Source organism: Marmota flaviventris, chromosome 10 (assembly GCF_047511675.1).
Source record: "Marmota flaviventris isolate mMarFla1 chromosome 10, mMarFla1.hap1, whole genome shotgun sequence".
Classification (NCBI taxonomy): Eukaryota; Metazoa; Chordata; class Mammalia; order Rodentia; family Sciuridae; genus Marmota; species Marmota flaviventris.
Genome location: NC_092507.1, coordinates 62,310,139 through 62,328,183, shown reverse-complemented (window position 1 = coordinate 62,328,183; position 18,045 = coordinate 62,310,139). Strand labels below are relative to the sequence as shown.

The 18,045-nt window shown below is 34.8% G+C and overlaps 1 protein-coding gene across 1 annotated transcript in view; it reads left to right on the top strand.

The window, feature by feature from the left end:
• Positions 1-14,886, top strand: part of Slc44a5 (solute carrier family 44 member 5) — a 104,648-nt gene extending 89,762 nt beyond the window's left edge. The window contains exons 12-21 of the mRNA XM_071618608.1: positions 713-805; positions 1,237-1,324; positions 1,846-2,111; positions 2,617-2,711; positions 5,067-5,170; positions 6,219-6,292; positions 7,132-7,202; positions 7,322-7,410; positions 8,685-8,769; positions 14,795-14,886. Of these exons, the coding sequence (XP_071474709.1) occupies positions 713-805; positions 1,237-1,324; positions 1,846-2,111; positions 2,617-2,711; positions 5,067-5,170; positions 6,219-6,292; positions 7,132-7,202; positions 7,322-7,410; positions 8,685-8,769; positions 14,795-14,886 (1,057 nt within the window). The remainder of the gene's footprint in view (positions 1-712; positions 806-1,236; positions 1,325-1,845; positions 2,112-2,616; positions 2,712-5,066; positions 5,171-6,218; positions 6,293-7,131; positions 7,203-7,321; positions 7,411-8,684; positions 8,770-14,794) is intronic.
• Positions 14,887-18,045: the final 3,159 nt, after the last annotated feature.

Genomic DNA, 18,045 nt, shown 5'->3' with positions numbered 1-18,045 from the left:
TTTTGTTTCTGTTTTTTTTTTTTTTTTTTTTTTTGGTTCCAGGAATTGAAGCCAGGGGCACTTACCTACTGACTCACACCCCCAGCCTGTTTTGGTTTTTATTGTTGTTTTGCTTTTTTTTGAGACAGGGTCTTGCTAAATTGATGAGGCTGGCTTTGAACCCACAGTCCTTCTGCCTCAGCCTTCTGAGCTGCTGGGATTATGGGTATTCATATCTGCACCCAGCTAGGTATTTTTGAATTAGGGAAGAACTCAGAAGGAGATCTTCAAGGTTTAACAGAAAATCTTCAAGGTCTCCAACATTAAAAGTTTAACAATCTGAACAAAGGAATAGGTCTCGTGATTATAATGTATCAGCACTTTATGGTCCAGACACAAATAACTACATAGAAGAAAGTTTGGGGGACTTTAGGCAGCAATCAAGCATGCTCATTGTACTTCATTATTCAAATTCTTACAGGGTTTTTCCTAGCCATACATTATACACCAGATACAATAACAGTGTTCTTGGAAGAATATCCCAACTTACTTTAAAAAGAAAAGGTAATAAATACAAATAAAAACCAAATAAGAATCAAACAGAATGATCAGTAAAAAAGAATCAGGTTCTTAGAATTAATTCAGTCTAAGGCTTATTTCTATTTCTAACAGACAAAAATTTCACTGAGAAATTACAGTTCTGATTGAATTTCAAATATTTGTTTTATTTCAGAGCCATTGGATGCATTCCTAGTACATTACTATATCCAGTTTTAACTTTCTTTCTGCTCTTAATCTGCATTTCCTACTGGGTTGTGACTGCAGTGTATCCTTTGATGAGTGACCTCTTTAATCCAAAAGTCCATATTTACTGTTAAGGAAGAGGAATTTATTTTCAGTGTTTTCTTTCTCTGGGAAAACAAGGAACATCCTAAAGAAATACCTGGATATTTTTTCCAAGCTCTAAAATGTTTTGTCTATTGATTTAATTTCTCCTTAAAAAAATCATGTGGTAGACTTGTTTTCTTTTGGCCTCACATAACCAAAGACAGGTCCTTTATATTTCACTGTTTTTAGGAGCCACTCAGGGCAGGGGGGCCAGGTTATATTAACTTAGGTGTGATAAGTAATGAATTATTAAAATATTAGAAGATATTGAAGTTCATCTCCCCATAAACTTTAGAGTTATCTGTGTTATTTTCTTGTCTATTTTCAATGTCCCAGCAAAAATTTTTTTCCTTAATAGAGTCCGTTCAGTTTTTTGGCTACATCAGGAATACCTATGTACACAGTTACAGCCACAGATGAGCCATGTATCTATTCAAATAAAATCTGTGAACCAGAGGTAAGTAGAAGAAACTCTCTTCAGTACTTACTTCATTACAGAGTTCTACTGCATTTCATCTTGCAGTTGTTTTCATCCGGAAATGGAGTTTTCAATGCACAAATGCAACAATAACTATTTACTTAGAATGGGAGGGTGGGTCAGCTGTTAAGGAGGAGAGCATTGAAAACGGTAGGCATACTGGAGAGAAAGCACTATCACTTTTTTTCCTGAGTTTTCTTGTTCTATCATATACTCAAGAGGCTGTTATGGCCAACAAAACACTAATAAATGTGAAATTATAGTAGCTGCAGAGTGATGAGCATATGATTGAAAATTAGGTACTTTCCAGGGCTCATTAAAGAATTATATAAAGTGATCTAATAGAAAATGGTGGAGTAACAGCAAAAGCTAATATAGAAAAAAAAAAAACAAGACATGCTATTTGGGAGCTACAAAAGACAAAAAGGCAGGGAGATGTTATTTTGAAGTGGAATTTATTCTTGTGCTTTGTTTTCTTTTGTTTTGTTTCCTGAGTACAGAGTTTTAATACAACTGAAATTCCCAGAGTTTGCCCGGGAGCTCATTGTAACTTTGCTTTCTATGGTGGTGGAAAGACTCTGTACCATCAGTACATCAATACCTTCCATATATACAATCTATTTGTCTTTATCTGGCTTGTAAACTTTGTCATTGCATTGGGTCAGTGTTCCCTTGCTGGTGCCTTTGCTGCTTATTACTGGGCCATGAAAAAACCCGATGATATTCCACCATTTCCACTTTTTACTGCATTTGGATACGCTTTACGGTAAGCTCCAATGTTAAGCTCCTTTACCTATATCCTCAGTTATATTTAGTATGCTCATATTTCAGACTTGGCTAGTTGCTTCAAGTGGAAAAGTAAAAATGAGGTTAAGAGTGGGGTTTAATATTTATGGACAGCCATTGGCTTGTCTGTTTTCATAGCCATGGTTTTACAATCTCTACCCAGGCCAATATTCTTCTAAATCCCATGAATTCCTAAAGATGGGAAGAGATAAAAGAGAACACCAAATGAAAGATTAAAGATTAACTTGGCTGTGTATCTTCACTGATCAGGTCAAACTGTCTATTTTTTTGAGAATAGACTGTTGATAGATGAAGGACAAGACAGATGTATATGGTTTAAAACCTTCTGTGGAGATGTCCCTCCATGTGAATAAAATCTCTTTCTTCTGCAGATCCCTTTTTCCTGTGAAAATTGTTTGAATAGTAACCGGATAGTTAAGAGTTTAAGCTTATTTTAAACTTTTATTCTTGTTTTATTTGTCTAGATATCACACAGGATCACTAGCATTTGGAGCTTTAATTCTTTCATTAATTCAAATATTTAAAATGGTCCTAGAATACATGGACAGCCAACTTAAAAGTAAGATTTCAGAATTTATTTCAGACTTCCTGACTGTTGTGAAAAGAATAGCTAGGGGGTAGGGAGAGGCTTGATGACTAACTTGGACTGGGGTAGTAAAGATGGAAATGGTCACATTTGGAAAACATTTTGAAGAACAACCCAACAGGACTTGCCACCGGAGGATCGAATGCCAGGAAAGGGAGGGGCACTGGTGAAGAAAAAGAGGGGGGAAAGTGTGTGGTCCTATTTATAAAGACGTGAGAAGCAGATTTAAAAAAGTGCAAGATTAAGAAATCTATTTTAATCTTGTCACTGATGGGAAGCGTAGTGATGTCAGGTACGCAGTTCCACGCCTAGGGATCAGGTCAGGTTAGATTGAAAATATGAATGTGAATATCACTGACAGAGCCTTTAACATGATACACAGAGTTCAAACACAGGAACTGTGTTTAGAATCTGCCTTAAAAGATAGCTGAAACAACCTTGAAAAGGAACAACTATTCCTTTGAACTAAAATTAGTTCAAAACTTAATACAAAGCTCTAGTAATTAAAGCAGTGTAGAATTAGCATAAGGATAGATATGAAGGCCTGCAATAGACTAGAGATTTCAGAAATAAACCCTCACATATAAAACCATTTGCTGTGAAAATTAGTCTCTCAACTACTAGTGCTGGAAAACCTGGATATCCACATGTGAAAGTATGAAGTTGGACCCTCACCTTACACCAAATATGAAAATTAATTCAAAATGGATCAAAGAGCTAAACATAACAGCTAATACTATAAAACTCTTAAAAGCAAACATAGGAAGAAATCTTCATGACATTGGATTTGGTGATGATTTCTTAGCTATCACACCAAAAGCATGGGCAAAGTAAATAAATAAATAAATACGACTTCAAAATTAAGGACAATCAATAGTAGAGTTCAAAGGGTGGGGAGCGGGGAGGCAGGAAGGAACTGAGAAAGTACCAAAATTTGGGGAAAAAAAAGTTTTGGAACAAAATCTAGCAAATTATGCTATGTTTATATAGAAGTATACCACAATAAATAAAGCCCACTTATATATCAATATATATAATTATAATGCTGTAAATAAAATAATAATAAAAACAATAGAAGGGAGATTAGTATAGAGTGTAGGTAGATCCAGGAGGGGAAGAAGGAGAAGGGAAAAGGAAGGTACTGGAGAATGATTGATCAAATCCTATGAATGTGGCATAATGAATCTCACTATTATGTATAATTACCATGAATCAATAAAAAATAATTAAAAATACTTGGGCATCAAAAAATACTATAGGTAAATGAAGCAACAACTCACCGTGGAAGATATTTGCAAATAATATGCCAGATAAAGGATTAATCTCCAGAGTATATGAAGAGCAACTACAAATCAACAGCAAAAAAGAAAAAATAGTTCAAAATGGGCAAAGAGCTAAATGGACATTACTCCAAAAACGATACATAAATAGCCAATAGGGACATGAAAAGATGCTCAATATCACTATTTGTAAAATGCAAAGTTAAAACCACAATTAAATTATTTTCACACTCCTTAGAATGGCTATCAAAACAACAACAAAAACAGAAAATTAAAGTGTTGATGAGAATGTAGAGAAATTGAACCTTTGTATATCACTGGTGAGAATGGAACAACCACTGTTGGAAACAGTATGGCAGTTCCTTCAAAAGTTAAAAATGGAATTTACAATTCATCCAGAAGTTCCTCTTCTAGATATATTTCCAAAAAATTGAAAATGAGGACTTCAAAAGATATTTGCACAACAGTGTTCATAGCTGCATTATTAACAATAGTCGAAAGATGGAAATGATACAAATTTCCTTTAACAGATGTGGCAAAAGTTAAATTTGTTGAATACATTCAATAGAATACTAGTCAGCCTTAAAAAATAATGAAATGATGAAGCTTGAAGACATTATGTTAAGTGAAATACGTAAGATACAAAAATGACACATTTTTTACGATCCCACTTATGAGGGACCCAAAAGAGGCAAATTCTTATGGACAGAAAGTCTAATAGAGGTTACAAGAAGCTGTGGGAGGTGGGCATCAAGGAATTATTGTTGAATGCTTATAGAATTCCTGTCTAAGATGATAAAGAGTTCTGAAAATGGGTTGTGTGATGGTTGCACAGCATTGTAAATGTGCTCAAGGCCACTGAATTGTAAATGTAAGAATAATTAAAATGACAAATTTTATGTCTATTTTGCCACAATGAAAAATGTAAGGCCCATTTTTAATATTTTTTATTTACCATATTATTTATTTATTTAAATATTATTATTTATTTTGAATCATAGGATTCAGAAACAAATCATTAATAGATTTAAATATCTCCTTCTCACAGAAGCCCAAAACAGCATTTCCAAATTTCTACAATGCTGCCTGACATGCTGTTTCTGGTGTTTGGAAAAAATGGTAAAGTTTTTAAACAGAAATGCCTATATTATGGTAAGTAGGTTTCTTTTTTAAAATTTACCAAGCTACTGCTTACAAACCCAACCCCAGATCTATGCTGCTCCCTTTAAAGCACTTTTATATAATGCAGTTGAACTCATTGCCATGTTGATAAAAGGGTTTGTGAATCCAAACTGAGATGCAGGGCTGTGCTTCTGTAGTTGAAGCAGGATCTTAATTATATCGTACTCTTGGGGATATAGTTACCTTCAATATCTTTTTTGAGAGTGTAAGTACTGGAACTTAAAAGGGTGCTAGATTGAAAACCATTGTGTGGTCTTTGAAGGAGTAGGTGGAGAACTTTGTTGATGTTTCACTCTGATAAGAAAATATGTTTCTAATTATGGGATTTACATAATTTGAAGAAAGGAGGGCCTCATGATTTTTTGTGAATCTTGTGTTAAAATGTGTAGATATTGACAGCATTTGACTGAATTTGTTATGTATTTCTCATGGGAATATGACGACTTCTAAAGATATTTTTTTAAGAGGGGACTCAGAAATTTAATCTTCTTAAATTTTAGAAGCTACTACCATATGACACTTGCTTATTATCACAGTGACAAAGGGGTCTGGAGAAGTGATTCAAATAGTCATGGAGATTCAAATAATTGTTCATTTACCTCCAGTGAGTGTATTCTATTGAGTCTTTTAATCAGCAAAACAAATACAGGGAAAGGCATTGGATTTGAGCAATTTTTGATGTAAAGACTATAATATTTAGTCCATCCAAAACATTCCAAGGACAGCGGTCCTTACCTGAAACTTGATAAAAAGACGTGCATCTGTAGGAGGCAGTCTAACCCCTGGAGTTCAGGGTCTAGGGCAAGTGAAGGACATTATCATGTCAGGGACCCTGAGGGCTCTGCCGAGTTGAGGAACACACAGTCCTCATGCCTCCCACAAACCCATATGTTGGAAGGAGGAGGGCATCAGTATGGATGACAGAAAAATATCTAATTGTTTTCCTATCATTGGATTGTCTGTTGGTCGTGTCAGAGTATGCTACTGACTCAAGAATAGTATCAATTGTTTTCCTCAGATTGCAATATATGGGAAAAACTTCTGCATATCAACAAGAGATGCTTTCAATCTGCTGATGAGAAACATTATAAAGTAAGTAATCAGGTTGAAACTTGCAACAGTTTGATGAACCTGAGCATTATATTCTTCATATGTTATTTATATCCTTCATATGTTATTTGAAGTATTGGTAGCCTTGTTAGGCAAGAATGTTACTTTAATTTGATAGATTTAAATCTTCTCTCTCACATCACTAATTTCTTTTCATATCCTAGAATTGTTTTTCATCATCCACCTAGATTTTTATATACACTGGCATTTGTTCTTTTTTTAAAAATTTAGTTGTAGGTGAACACAATATCTTTGTTTTATCTATTTATTTTTATGTGGTGCTGAGGATTGAACCCAGTGCCTCACACGTGCTAGGCAAGCGCTCTACCACTGAGTCACAATCCCAGCCCCCATTTGTTCATTTTTATTATCTCTTTTGCTTAAGAAATTCCCCAGATGAACCACATTGTCGTCTTATCACTGACCATATCCTCTCCCAAAATTGATGGAGACTGAGTGAACAAAATTGGAGAATAAATACAGCATCTTCAGGATTCAGGGTGTCTATAACCTCAATGAGGGGGCGCGGGGGGGGGGGAGAGAGAGAGAGAGAGAGAGAGAGAAAGGGAGAGGAGAGGCTGATACCTCAGATTGCATGATACCCGACAGGCCTACAATGCCATCTTCTGTTTATTTCATTTAAAAATAAGTTAGAATTTTGTCTCTGGGTTCTACTTTTATTTCTTTTATTTAACGATTGTTGAATGAAATTTTAGCAAAGACCTATTAAAAAGAACTCATGAATTATTTACTCTCATAAATTTCAAGTAACAAGTGCATTTTAAACATAAAGTTATACTTTCTTTTTTTCTGATACTCAGAGTTGCAGTTACAGATGAAGTTACACACTTTATATTGTTCCTGGGGAAAATTCTAATTTCTGGGTTTATAGGTAAGTACTACTACTAAAAAATAATAAAAAGTTGAAAAGATGCTTTGGAAAATGCTCTGCTGCAAAAAGCTACCGCTTTTATAAGTGCATAATATATGTGTTCTGCCTTTTCAATGTAGGTATCCTGGCCTTCTTGATCTTCACACAAAAAATACCAACGATTATACAAGGACCAACATCTTTAAATTACTACTGGGTACCATTGCTGGTAAGAACTGGTGTCTTAGTCAGCTGAGGTTGCTATAGGTACCATAGACTGGATCACTTAAACAATAGAAATTTATTCTTAGTTGATTCCATTTCTGGAGGCCCTCGTCCTAGTACACAGATGGATACCTTACTGTTGGTTTATGTGGTGGGGAAAGAGAGAGAGGAAGAGAGAGAGAGAGGTGTCTTTCATGTCCCTTCTTATAAGGGCATTAATCCCTCTATAAGGGTACCACTCTTCTGAACTAATTGTCCACAAGACTTATCTTCCAATTCCATCACATCAGGGATTAGGGTTTCAGCATGAGAATTGGGGTTGAGGGGAGCACAATTCAGTCCATAGCAGCTGATAGCAGCTGAGTATTGTTGACTCTGATTTATCAGAGATAGGGAAATTAAAAAAAAAAAAAAGAGCAGTCAAAATGACAGCTAACATTATGGATCTAACTTTGTGCCAACCTCCATTCTGCTTTAGAGATTAGGTTTCTTGAAAACAACTGTTGACACAAAGAAATTCATGTAGAAAGTTTTTTATTAGTTCTCTGCTAAGGTACATTTGTAAGAAAGCCAGGAGGGCAGGACAGGGTAACAGAAAAAGCTGACCTCTGCTGCAGTTATAGCTGAGACCACAGACATAATTACAATTAAATTCTGGCAAAGGATCTGGGCCTTCATCAGCCTCACCAGGCACCTGGCAGCCATGAACTGCCCTTAGGGGTGTTGCCCTCCAGTGAAGTGGTTCCCTGTGGGCAGAGCAGTTCCTGGTCAGGAAATCTGCTGAATTATCCCAACATCTAGATAGATGATGAGGCAACTGGAGGATATCTGGGTGAAGTCTGGAGTCTCTGTTATAATGTATTACCTCACTCATCCCTATGGAATAAATGCTGTTGTTACCCACATTCTTGTCTTCTCTACTGCCAGTTTAATATAAGGGGCCCAGAGAGGTTAACTTGTTGAGCCCCTGAGCAGTGATTCAAACCCAGGAAGTATTTGCTTTTAATCCCTTTGCTTTACTGACTTGGTATGCTGTATCCTAAAACTGGGATATTTGGGATAGGCATTGGGACAGCAGAAAAAAAACAAATAGGCAATCTAGTACATTTTCTTTAAGTCTCAGGACAGAGCACACAAAAGCATTATTAATATTTTTGGTCTCTACTTTGAAATCTAACAGAATTTTCAAAGCTTTATTGCCATGACTTTCATTTTCACCTGCATTGTTGTTCTGGACAAAGTCAATGACATGCTGATTTTCTTCTCTATCCATTTCAGACTGTCATTTTTGGATCTTATCTAATTGCTAAGGGGTGCTTCAGCGTCTATTCAATGTGTGTTGAAACAATTTTCCTCTGCTTCTGTAAGTATTCAGTATGTGTAATACCCCCTTTCCTGGATAACTGACAGGTGAGAAGGTGAGGACCCACATTTCTAGCTGATTTGTGGGTTTGTTATTACCCAGCTACAAGCACAAAGCAGTATTTATTTGGAAGGAGACATTGCTTAGTATATACTCTTTAAACCTTAACAGCTGGGAAATAACCCAGAGACAGAGAAACAAATATTGCTTAATCTCATTTATATATAGAATCTAAGAATGCAAACTCAAGAAAGGAGAAGAATGCAGAGCAGGAACCAAGGGGTGAGGAACCCAAGGAAATTTTTTTTTCAATGAGAACAAAATTGCAGTTGCAGGATAACAAGTTTGGAAATCTCATGTACACCATGGTCATCATAATTAACAAAACTATATTATATACTTGGAATTGGCTATGAGAAATCTTAAGCAACCTCACCAAACACACACAAAAAAAAGATAACTATGTGAGATGATGGATATGTTAATTAGCTTGATTTCCGTAACCACACCACAATATGTATGTGTATCAGAACACTCCATGCCTTAAATATATACAATTTGTTATTTGTCATTCAAACCTCAATAAAGCTGGGGAAATTATACCTTAGTAAACTGTGGAGAAATTACAAAATCACCCACACTTACAAAAATAAAAATTAAAGAGATAGAGAAACAAAACAGAACTTCAACAGTGGAGAGAACAGTTTACCAAGCACAAGAAAGTCATCTACTAAAAATGAATGTTTTGGGTCATGGCTGAGTACTAGCATGAAATTATTTTTTCAGTTCTTAATATTTTTTCAAATTTACAACAGTGATGGACTTCTGATGTGCTTTGTGAACAGAACTGAGGATGTAACTGAACTTTGTGCACTGGGTTTTGGGAATTCTTTGAGGAGATCACTTGCAAAGCCAAGATGGCAACAGTTTCAAAAATCCATACTGTCAACTCATACAATGTAACAGCATAACACATGGATATAGGGGAAGTGGTTGGATCCATTTAGAACCTTAAGAGTTTCAATGCCTCTTTTACCACTGAGCCCCTGGGTGGCATGTGCAATTCACATACACAGAACAAATGCTTTATATTAGCACCTCATGTAAAATAATAACCCAGAAAACCTGGTGCCCATCAGGATTTTGATCTGGCTTTCACCTTCAGTGACATCTCTGTGGCAAACCTAAAGAACGTAGGGTCAGCCAGTGAGATAACAGAATCCATTAGGCATACAGTTATATACCTGGAGATATGATGTCTCTGACATGTTGCTCTTAAAAGAGCAGAGAAAACTTATTTTTGTACAGGGCATTACTGAGCAATCCATGTGTATAAAACTATCAGTATTTTTATAGAGTAACCTACAGCATCAATTTCACACTGGGGTCATGAGAGGATATAATGATTATAAGGTAAAATATGTGAAGAAAAATCTCCTAGAAAATAATGACCTTTTTTTTTCTTTCTGAACATGTTAAGAAATAATTTAAATAACTGGACAAAGAAATCAGAGAATCTTTGTGTACCACTTAGCCTTTCCTCTGGCTGTAAATGGAACAGAAAAGTTTAATCCTTTACTAGTATCTCTGTTTTTTGTATTTTTTTAAAAAAGAAAAGTCATATTTAGAACACATGAGAAAATTCCAGCTTTGTCATGGGATGGAGGAAGGCATATGGTCCTTAGGCTATGCCTCAGCCATCATAGAGAAGGGGCTCTGTCATCTCAGATGCTCATCATAGGCACTATTTGGAGATCTATCTATGATCTTTATTCTTGTAACTTAAAATATTTCTTAAAATTCATCTTAGGAGGGGCTGGGGATGTGGCTCAAGCGGTAGCGCGCTTGCCTGTCGTGTGTGCGGCCCGGGTTCGATCCTCAGCACCACATACAAACAAAGATGTTGTGCCCACCGAAAACTAAAAAAAATAAATAAATAAAAAAATAAAAAAAAAATCATCTTAGGAAATGTCTAGAACCTACCAGTACTCAGTCTTTGAAAGCTTAGGCTAATAATGTTGATTTAAAATTTGTCAGTGTACTTTTAACTTAGGAAATTAAAACAACATATTTTCCATCTATATTTATTAATAGATTTCCAACTTCTTGAAGATGAGTGTAATGTCAGTTTTATTCAATACAGTGTGTGTTGACACAGTTTCTTTTTCAAAGACTATTGTCTCTGATAATAGAGAACAAGGGAAACTGGGTGGCATTCCTCTTCCCTCCCAGTTATTCTGAGAGGCAGCATCATACTCTGGAGACTTTCTTCTTAAGTGATACCCTCAGCCAAATTCTGGTTGTGTTGGATACTTTTTGTTTTTTATATATCTTTTTATATCCATTATGCTGGGAAAAAAATAATAGTGGTAGATCATTATTCATGATCCAGACCAGGCTTGCTACCTCAAGGGTAAAAATGATACAGATATATAACATGTGATATTATATAGAAATAAGGTTAAGGACAAGAAAAACAACAACAACAACAAAAATGTGCATTGTCTATCATGTTCCTTCCTAGCTTTTTCATTTTGTGTGTAAGGAAGGTCACTGTGAGTTCTAATATAAAAATCTACTAAGTCAATAATCCAGCTTCCCCAAAGAATCTAGATAATCTGTGCTGTGAATCATATATATTCACTGGAAACTTGGTCCCATGCAAATTTCTCCTAGCTGCTGATCATAGTTCTGAGGCTCCCCCCAGCCACCCAGTAGGTGGGTCAGTGACAGTGCCATCGTTTTCCTATTCACTTCAGCAAGCGAAGAGGAAGGTAAATTCACATATGAGAGAAGTCAGTGAACCCTGGCATTCGCCTTGAAATGTAATCTGAGGTAGACCACAAGGACTTAGGGGAGGGAGCTTTATAGTTCAATAGGATGAGAGTTGGCCTAGACATCCAGAGCCTGGCCCTCTCTTCCTCACTGCCTCCCAGATCACATTCAGCTATTTTACACCCCTGGGCCTCAGCTTGGAGGAGCTGCAACATCAGTATATGGACTACTATCAAAAGTGACTTTAAATTCTGATATCCAACTATTATTCTACATTTATCACACAATTAATATAGTTCTTTTTCAACTTCATCCCCAGGAATGTGGCCCTTTATAAGTTTCTGAAAGGAACAGTCATAGTATTTAAAGATAACCATTGACATGGATAGCCTTGTTAACTTTGAAACTATCTGAATAAATTTCTTTGGGAGTGGAGAGGACTAGTGTGAAGGGCCAATGCTTCTGGGCAGAAGTGGGGGCCTCTCGCCTTGTCTAGCATCAGCAACTTAACTGTGTTAATTTCTCTTATATTTGACTAATTCTGATTTCTCTGATTTTTCCCTGTTCGATTCTCCAATTTATAAAAATGTGTATGATTGTTCTGCTGCTTGCTGCTTTTGCCCTGCTTTGGCTGCTGCATTCACAGGTGAAGATCTGGAAAGAAATGATGGATCTGCAGAAAAACCCTACTTCATATCCCCTAGCCTGCATGGGATTCTGATCAAGAAGCATCCAGCTCCCCAGAGGCAGAGTAGAAACTCTCCCAGCAGTGCCACCCACACTTAAGTTGAAGTTTTGTAAACTAGGCCAAGTGTAATTTGAAAATGTTGCTTTGGGATAATGTGAAATTTCTGTGCTCTTTCTAAAAAGTCAGCACTTGGCACTATCTGAAGTGTCAGACTCTTGAGGACAATGACCTCTGTGAAGTAGTCTACTTTATAGACTGTGGTCCTAGCCGAAGAGCAAAGTGTTAATGTCAATCATTTTTAAAAATCTATAGCAGAAAGTGTTTTAATAACTTTTATAATGGTGTGCTATTTCCATTACAGCACTTTGATAGCCTTTCTTTTTATAAGTGTATATTTGTAAAGGATATTCATGCAACTTTTGAAAGCACTATAAATGTGTAATTAGTTAGCCATAAAAATATTATTTATAGTTAACCAGCATAAGGTACTAAATTTGTAAATATGGTGCTATGGTTTTGTTTATATTGTTCAAGCTGGTGGACAACTCTCCAAACTGTGATTAAGTGTGTATTAATGGTTCCTTAAAAAGTATATTTCGGTATGTGAGTCAAGTCCGTAACAATCATCTAGATGTTATTGTCACACAAGTTCTACAGAGCATTACTGGGTGAAGGTAGTGAAGAACCTTCACAGTCCATTCTGTTTTAGTGAAATTATATTTATATTGAAGTCAAATCTGAGTTCTAGAATGTCATTTCCAATAATAGGAGCCTCCAATAACCATGAGAATATTCTGAACTGAAATTGCCACGTAACTCAGGCCTTTCATCTCCAGCCAGAATTTCCTACTCCAACCATGTATAAAATTAATATGGATTTGCTTCAGACAAGTGATTTTTCTTGTCATGATAATACCTATAGTTCTAGATTATAAGGATTATGTGGCTTTTTTCTACAAAAGGTTAAAATTTAGCTCAATCTTCAGTGAGGAAAGAGAAGAGATAAGTAAGACACTTCAGTATTTACCCTAAGGAAATATGTTACTGGTCCTCCATTAGGTACCTCATCTGGTACCTGTACAATGGACATGCTCCAGGTTAGGAAATCTCTTTCTCCAGGGCTTAAGAGAAGTGTTATTGCACCCTCCACTGCTGCTGGTCAGAGCAAAAAGCCGGTTTCTGGTAAGCCATGCCTAAGTCTTGCACAACAGAGTAAAGTATGATTCAGATGCTCACATACCTGCCTGCCCCTCCTTGTGCAAATGCATATGATGCAGCTAACAGTGTAAAAATGAAACCCAAAAGAATCACTGAACCAGTTGGCATCCTTTTGGCTTTTACACTCAGCTTTCCTATAAGGATTGGCTGAATGGAACACGTTGACCTGACATGTTGATTGGAACATGATCTGCATATCCAAGAAGAGAGTCATAAATAAATGTATTATTGTGTTACAAATTACTATAAATACAAACTTACTTAATTACACTGAAATGTGTAGGAAGCTAGATTTAGACTTATTATGGCAGCTTAATAGTATGTAGCCAATGAATAGAAAAGATTTTCAAAATATCCATCCTATGGACCAGCAACTTGTTCTTAGCATTCTTTCTTGAGTTTATTGTAGTCAACAGTGTCACCTGGCCTCACTTCTTGGCAAAAATAAAAAACTCTTAATTTTCATTCTTCTTGAAGCATAATGCAAAAAAAGAGTGATTGCTTATCTTTCTAGATTTTTACTATTACTTTGTTGTTCAATAATACAAGGGCCACAACAAAGATCTAGTAAAACAGTAACCTCTATCAGTGAAATTGTTATAAATACAGATCAATGCCCTTGCCCTACCCAAGTGATTATGATATGTTGTGCTTGAACAAGGACCTTCAAATGTATGAACTTCTCTAGTTGATCCCAACACACATAAAAGTTGGAAAAATCACTTGAATAAATTTAAGTCAACATGTAAGAAACAGTTGCCTGTTTAACTGTATTATTGGCTTATTCCTAGTCAGAAAGATATTCTCTATTAGTTCTTTGTGTAACTGAAATGCTTAGAGTAAAAATGAGCATTGTTTTTGAAAAGAAATTTAGAAGCCATTGTCTTACAGAACAAGTAAACTAATAACTGTAAAAACAGAGCAATATTTCTCAAAACTTTCATTTGAGGGATCTGAAAATACCATCCACTAAAATTGTACAAATGCTATCTTTCAAAGCTGTACTGTCTATGTTGTTGGTGTCAAAACAACAATATCTTGAACCAATATGGTAATTTAGGAAGTAAATGGAGAAAAAGAAAGTAAAAGTTATTTCCTTGACCGTGCAACTGACAGACATTCCATATTGGCAAAATCTGACCTGGTAGACAGAATGAGCTAATATTTTGCTATCATGATAACAAGGGCTGATTGTTTTTTCATACCTATGTTTACAAAAACGTTAAGTGTTTTAAAAAAAAGTGATATTGTGAATTGCTGTAAAACAAGTATGCAGCAGATGGCGATGTTACTTCTCTTACAGTTTTTCTTTGATACTTAACTCTGTGCCATTCTTCCTCCTAGTGGAAGACTTAGAACGAAACGAAGGTTCTAGAATAAGACCCTATTTCGTGAGTCAATCTCTGATGAAGATTTTGATGGAGAGAGATAAATAAGAACCAGTAGAAGAACGAACTGGTCATCCTGCTGCGTGTTATCTTCCCGAATCTGCTGTCTGCGCAACACTTGTTTCATAAGTGCTTTGTGTTTGGCGATACTGTATTCACAACCTTGTTGGCTTGTATTTGCATGTTTTATACCAAAGCTTATATTGTAATAATGTGAAGCCATCAGAAGTTGCAAGGGAATTGTTAATAACATGGAACATTTTTATACTAAGATCTTTTGTTTTGTAATTCATTTTTAAATAAGAGTGGCTTGGATGTTTTGAAAATACATCTACTGTGTTAATATTCTTTTAGATATTAGATTGAAAAAGGGTACACTATTAAATTGATAGCTCCTAATATATTTTTAAGATGACAACTAAAAGACTTCTTCTGCAGGGAAAATTGGTAAACAAAGTGAAATAAACATTTTTAGGGCTTTCCCCACTCCTGTTTGACAGTAAACAAGTAAAAGGACCACCCACTCCAGTCTTTGCTGTCTTTAGTATAGAGTGTTTCCTGTTAAGCAAATTGCCAATCATCCAGCCTTTACTACTTCGTCTGCTGACAAAGTGCCTTACTGGCTAATACTACCCAGCTTTTGTGGGCAAGTTTACAAACATTGTTTTTAAAAATTAAAACCTGCGATGTTTAGTGATTAAAACAAATCTTCTTGCATTTGTTTTCCTCTTGCTCACTGAATGGAACCCATTGGTCATTTCACCATGTTTGATAATCTCACTATTAGAGAGTTCCTTATGTGGTATAAACAATTTCCCTTGTGCCTAATGGACATTCATGAATGTGTACTATACACAAGGGAAGAAAATGATATTGGGTTTGTTTTTTGCTTTTTTTCTTAAAAAAAAAAAAAAGTTTAAAACTGTAATGTTTTCTATAGGATATCTTTGAAAATACAGTAAGACTGTATTTCTCTGTGTTCTCTACACATTGGAAAGGGAAACTTCTAGCAATTACAAAGGGAAACTTTACCCATGAAAGGGTGCTTACAGACATCATGTACTGAAAAAGCTTACTCTCATCAAAACCTGTTCTATATGTGCCATTTCATTTTCTAACTTTTGATACAAAACAGTTTACTTACAAAATGTTAATTTTTATTGTGCCAATAGAAACAGAAACAGTTTTGAATTCAGTTTTAAATAACTTTACTAGTACGACTAACTTTAAAGAAGATTAATTCAGTGTTGTATTTGGTGTAAAAGCAAGGGTTCATAAAAGTATTCACCCTAAGGATATGTCAATCAGATAATGATAGTTTGTGAAAGATTTAGGAATCAATCAACAGTAAGTTACTAATGGTTTATCTATTATCACATTTATTTAGATGTGACTTTAGATACGTTTATGCCAAAAATAAACTGACATGAGAACATAACAGTCTGAGCTCTATAATCAGTGTGCTTCTGCAGTGCAGAAGTGTTAGGAACCCTTATTTGAACATATTTAATAACTAAAATGTTTAATACTTAATGGGATTTGTTGTTACTCATTGCTTTAAATATATTTGTTTTCTAATAGATATTTATGTTAAAAACTATCTGCCTTTTGTTTCTTTAATCTAGAAAGAAAGAAAAGCTTTTGTTTTTTTAAATCCTCCCATACTATAACATCATCTTCTCTGAACTAAGCATCTAGAAAATCTATATTTTTAAATTTTCCCTTGGTAAATCAAGTAACTGAAACTAAAGATTTATCCAAGTTAATTATTCAAAGATAAATAAGTAAAAAAATTATGTTTTTAAAAAACCCAAACAATGGCCTAAACCATTTAATTGATTTTTTATTTTAATTTTTCAAAGGTCTGCTCACTCCCTCATTTGGTTTTTCCAACTTCATAAGAAGAAAATATCATTCTTAAGGCATGGATAAATTTAAAGACCCTAAAAATATGTGAAGAATAGTTCACAGTCGTTTTCTAAAACAAGATTAAATGAACCTATTACTGGTCTACCTTAAGCTAAAAGAGCATCTTTTTCTTTTTTTTTAAGTTGAATTATGTGTTAAATCTTCAAAATTAATTTTCTTTTAAAATTTAATGGGTTTCTTTCAAAGGTAAAATAAAACAATGTTCTTTCCATTTTCAGTGTTCTTTTAAAATGTTAAATATAATAAGATGTTTATTAACACAGGTAACAATTTTCTCTTTATTTGATGTAAAAATATAGTTTGATTTCTAGGAGAAATCCAAATTGTGCTTTAGATCTTATTACCTCTTACTTTTGGCTGATAAAGCACTGATATTTGCAAATAAATTGTATGGAATTGGACTATAATTGATTTGGTTTTTCTATATGCCAAAAACAAACAAACAAACAAAAGTTTAAAAAGTTTATGTATCCATATAGTAAAAGCACACATTGAAGGGTTCTATGAGATCTTCAGGATGATGTATTATTTAAACTGATATTGAAAAATGGGCTCTGTGCACCAATTCCTTATTTTCCTTTTAATATATAGCCAACCAGTACTCATTCCAATGTATGTTCTTTCACTTTTACAAGTGGTGCCTCAGGAAATTGCTCTTAAATTCTAACCAGGCATAGTAATTATCTCCAGTATTATCTGGTTCTGGGTAGAGGAACATGCTTTATAAATCAGTCTTTCTTGGCATAAGACATGGGGACAAAATTGAACTAAAATCATTATTACAGACCACGGTGTATAAAATGGTATCTTAACGTTTTTTCCAGTTTCTTGCAGATATTATCATTAGATGTTTGCAACTGTTTGTGTTTTTAAAATATAGCTATACAAGAATGTCATTCAATAAATCATAAGTAAAAAAATCAAAATAGAAGAATGCATGCTCTATTGAAATCAACAGTTTTCTATCTCATAAGCATATTTAATAACTAAAATTATCTGGGTCTGAAAAATAAACAGAATTATATTTGATAAATACATATCAGAAACAAGTTATTTCTTCAAAGTTACTTCCCATCTAGCATGTTTTCAGTCTTGAAAATATAGGTAGTGAGGACTTTTCTCTCAGGCTTTAGCTGAGTTCCTTAGTGAATCTATCATCAATCAGAAAACAAAACCAATCCCATTAAAACAAATGTGAATTCATTCGTTAATGGCTACTGAGTGCCACTTTATACAACATCAGGAAGATGTTACAGTCATGGACCCACTTAAAACTTA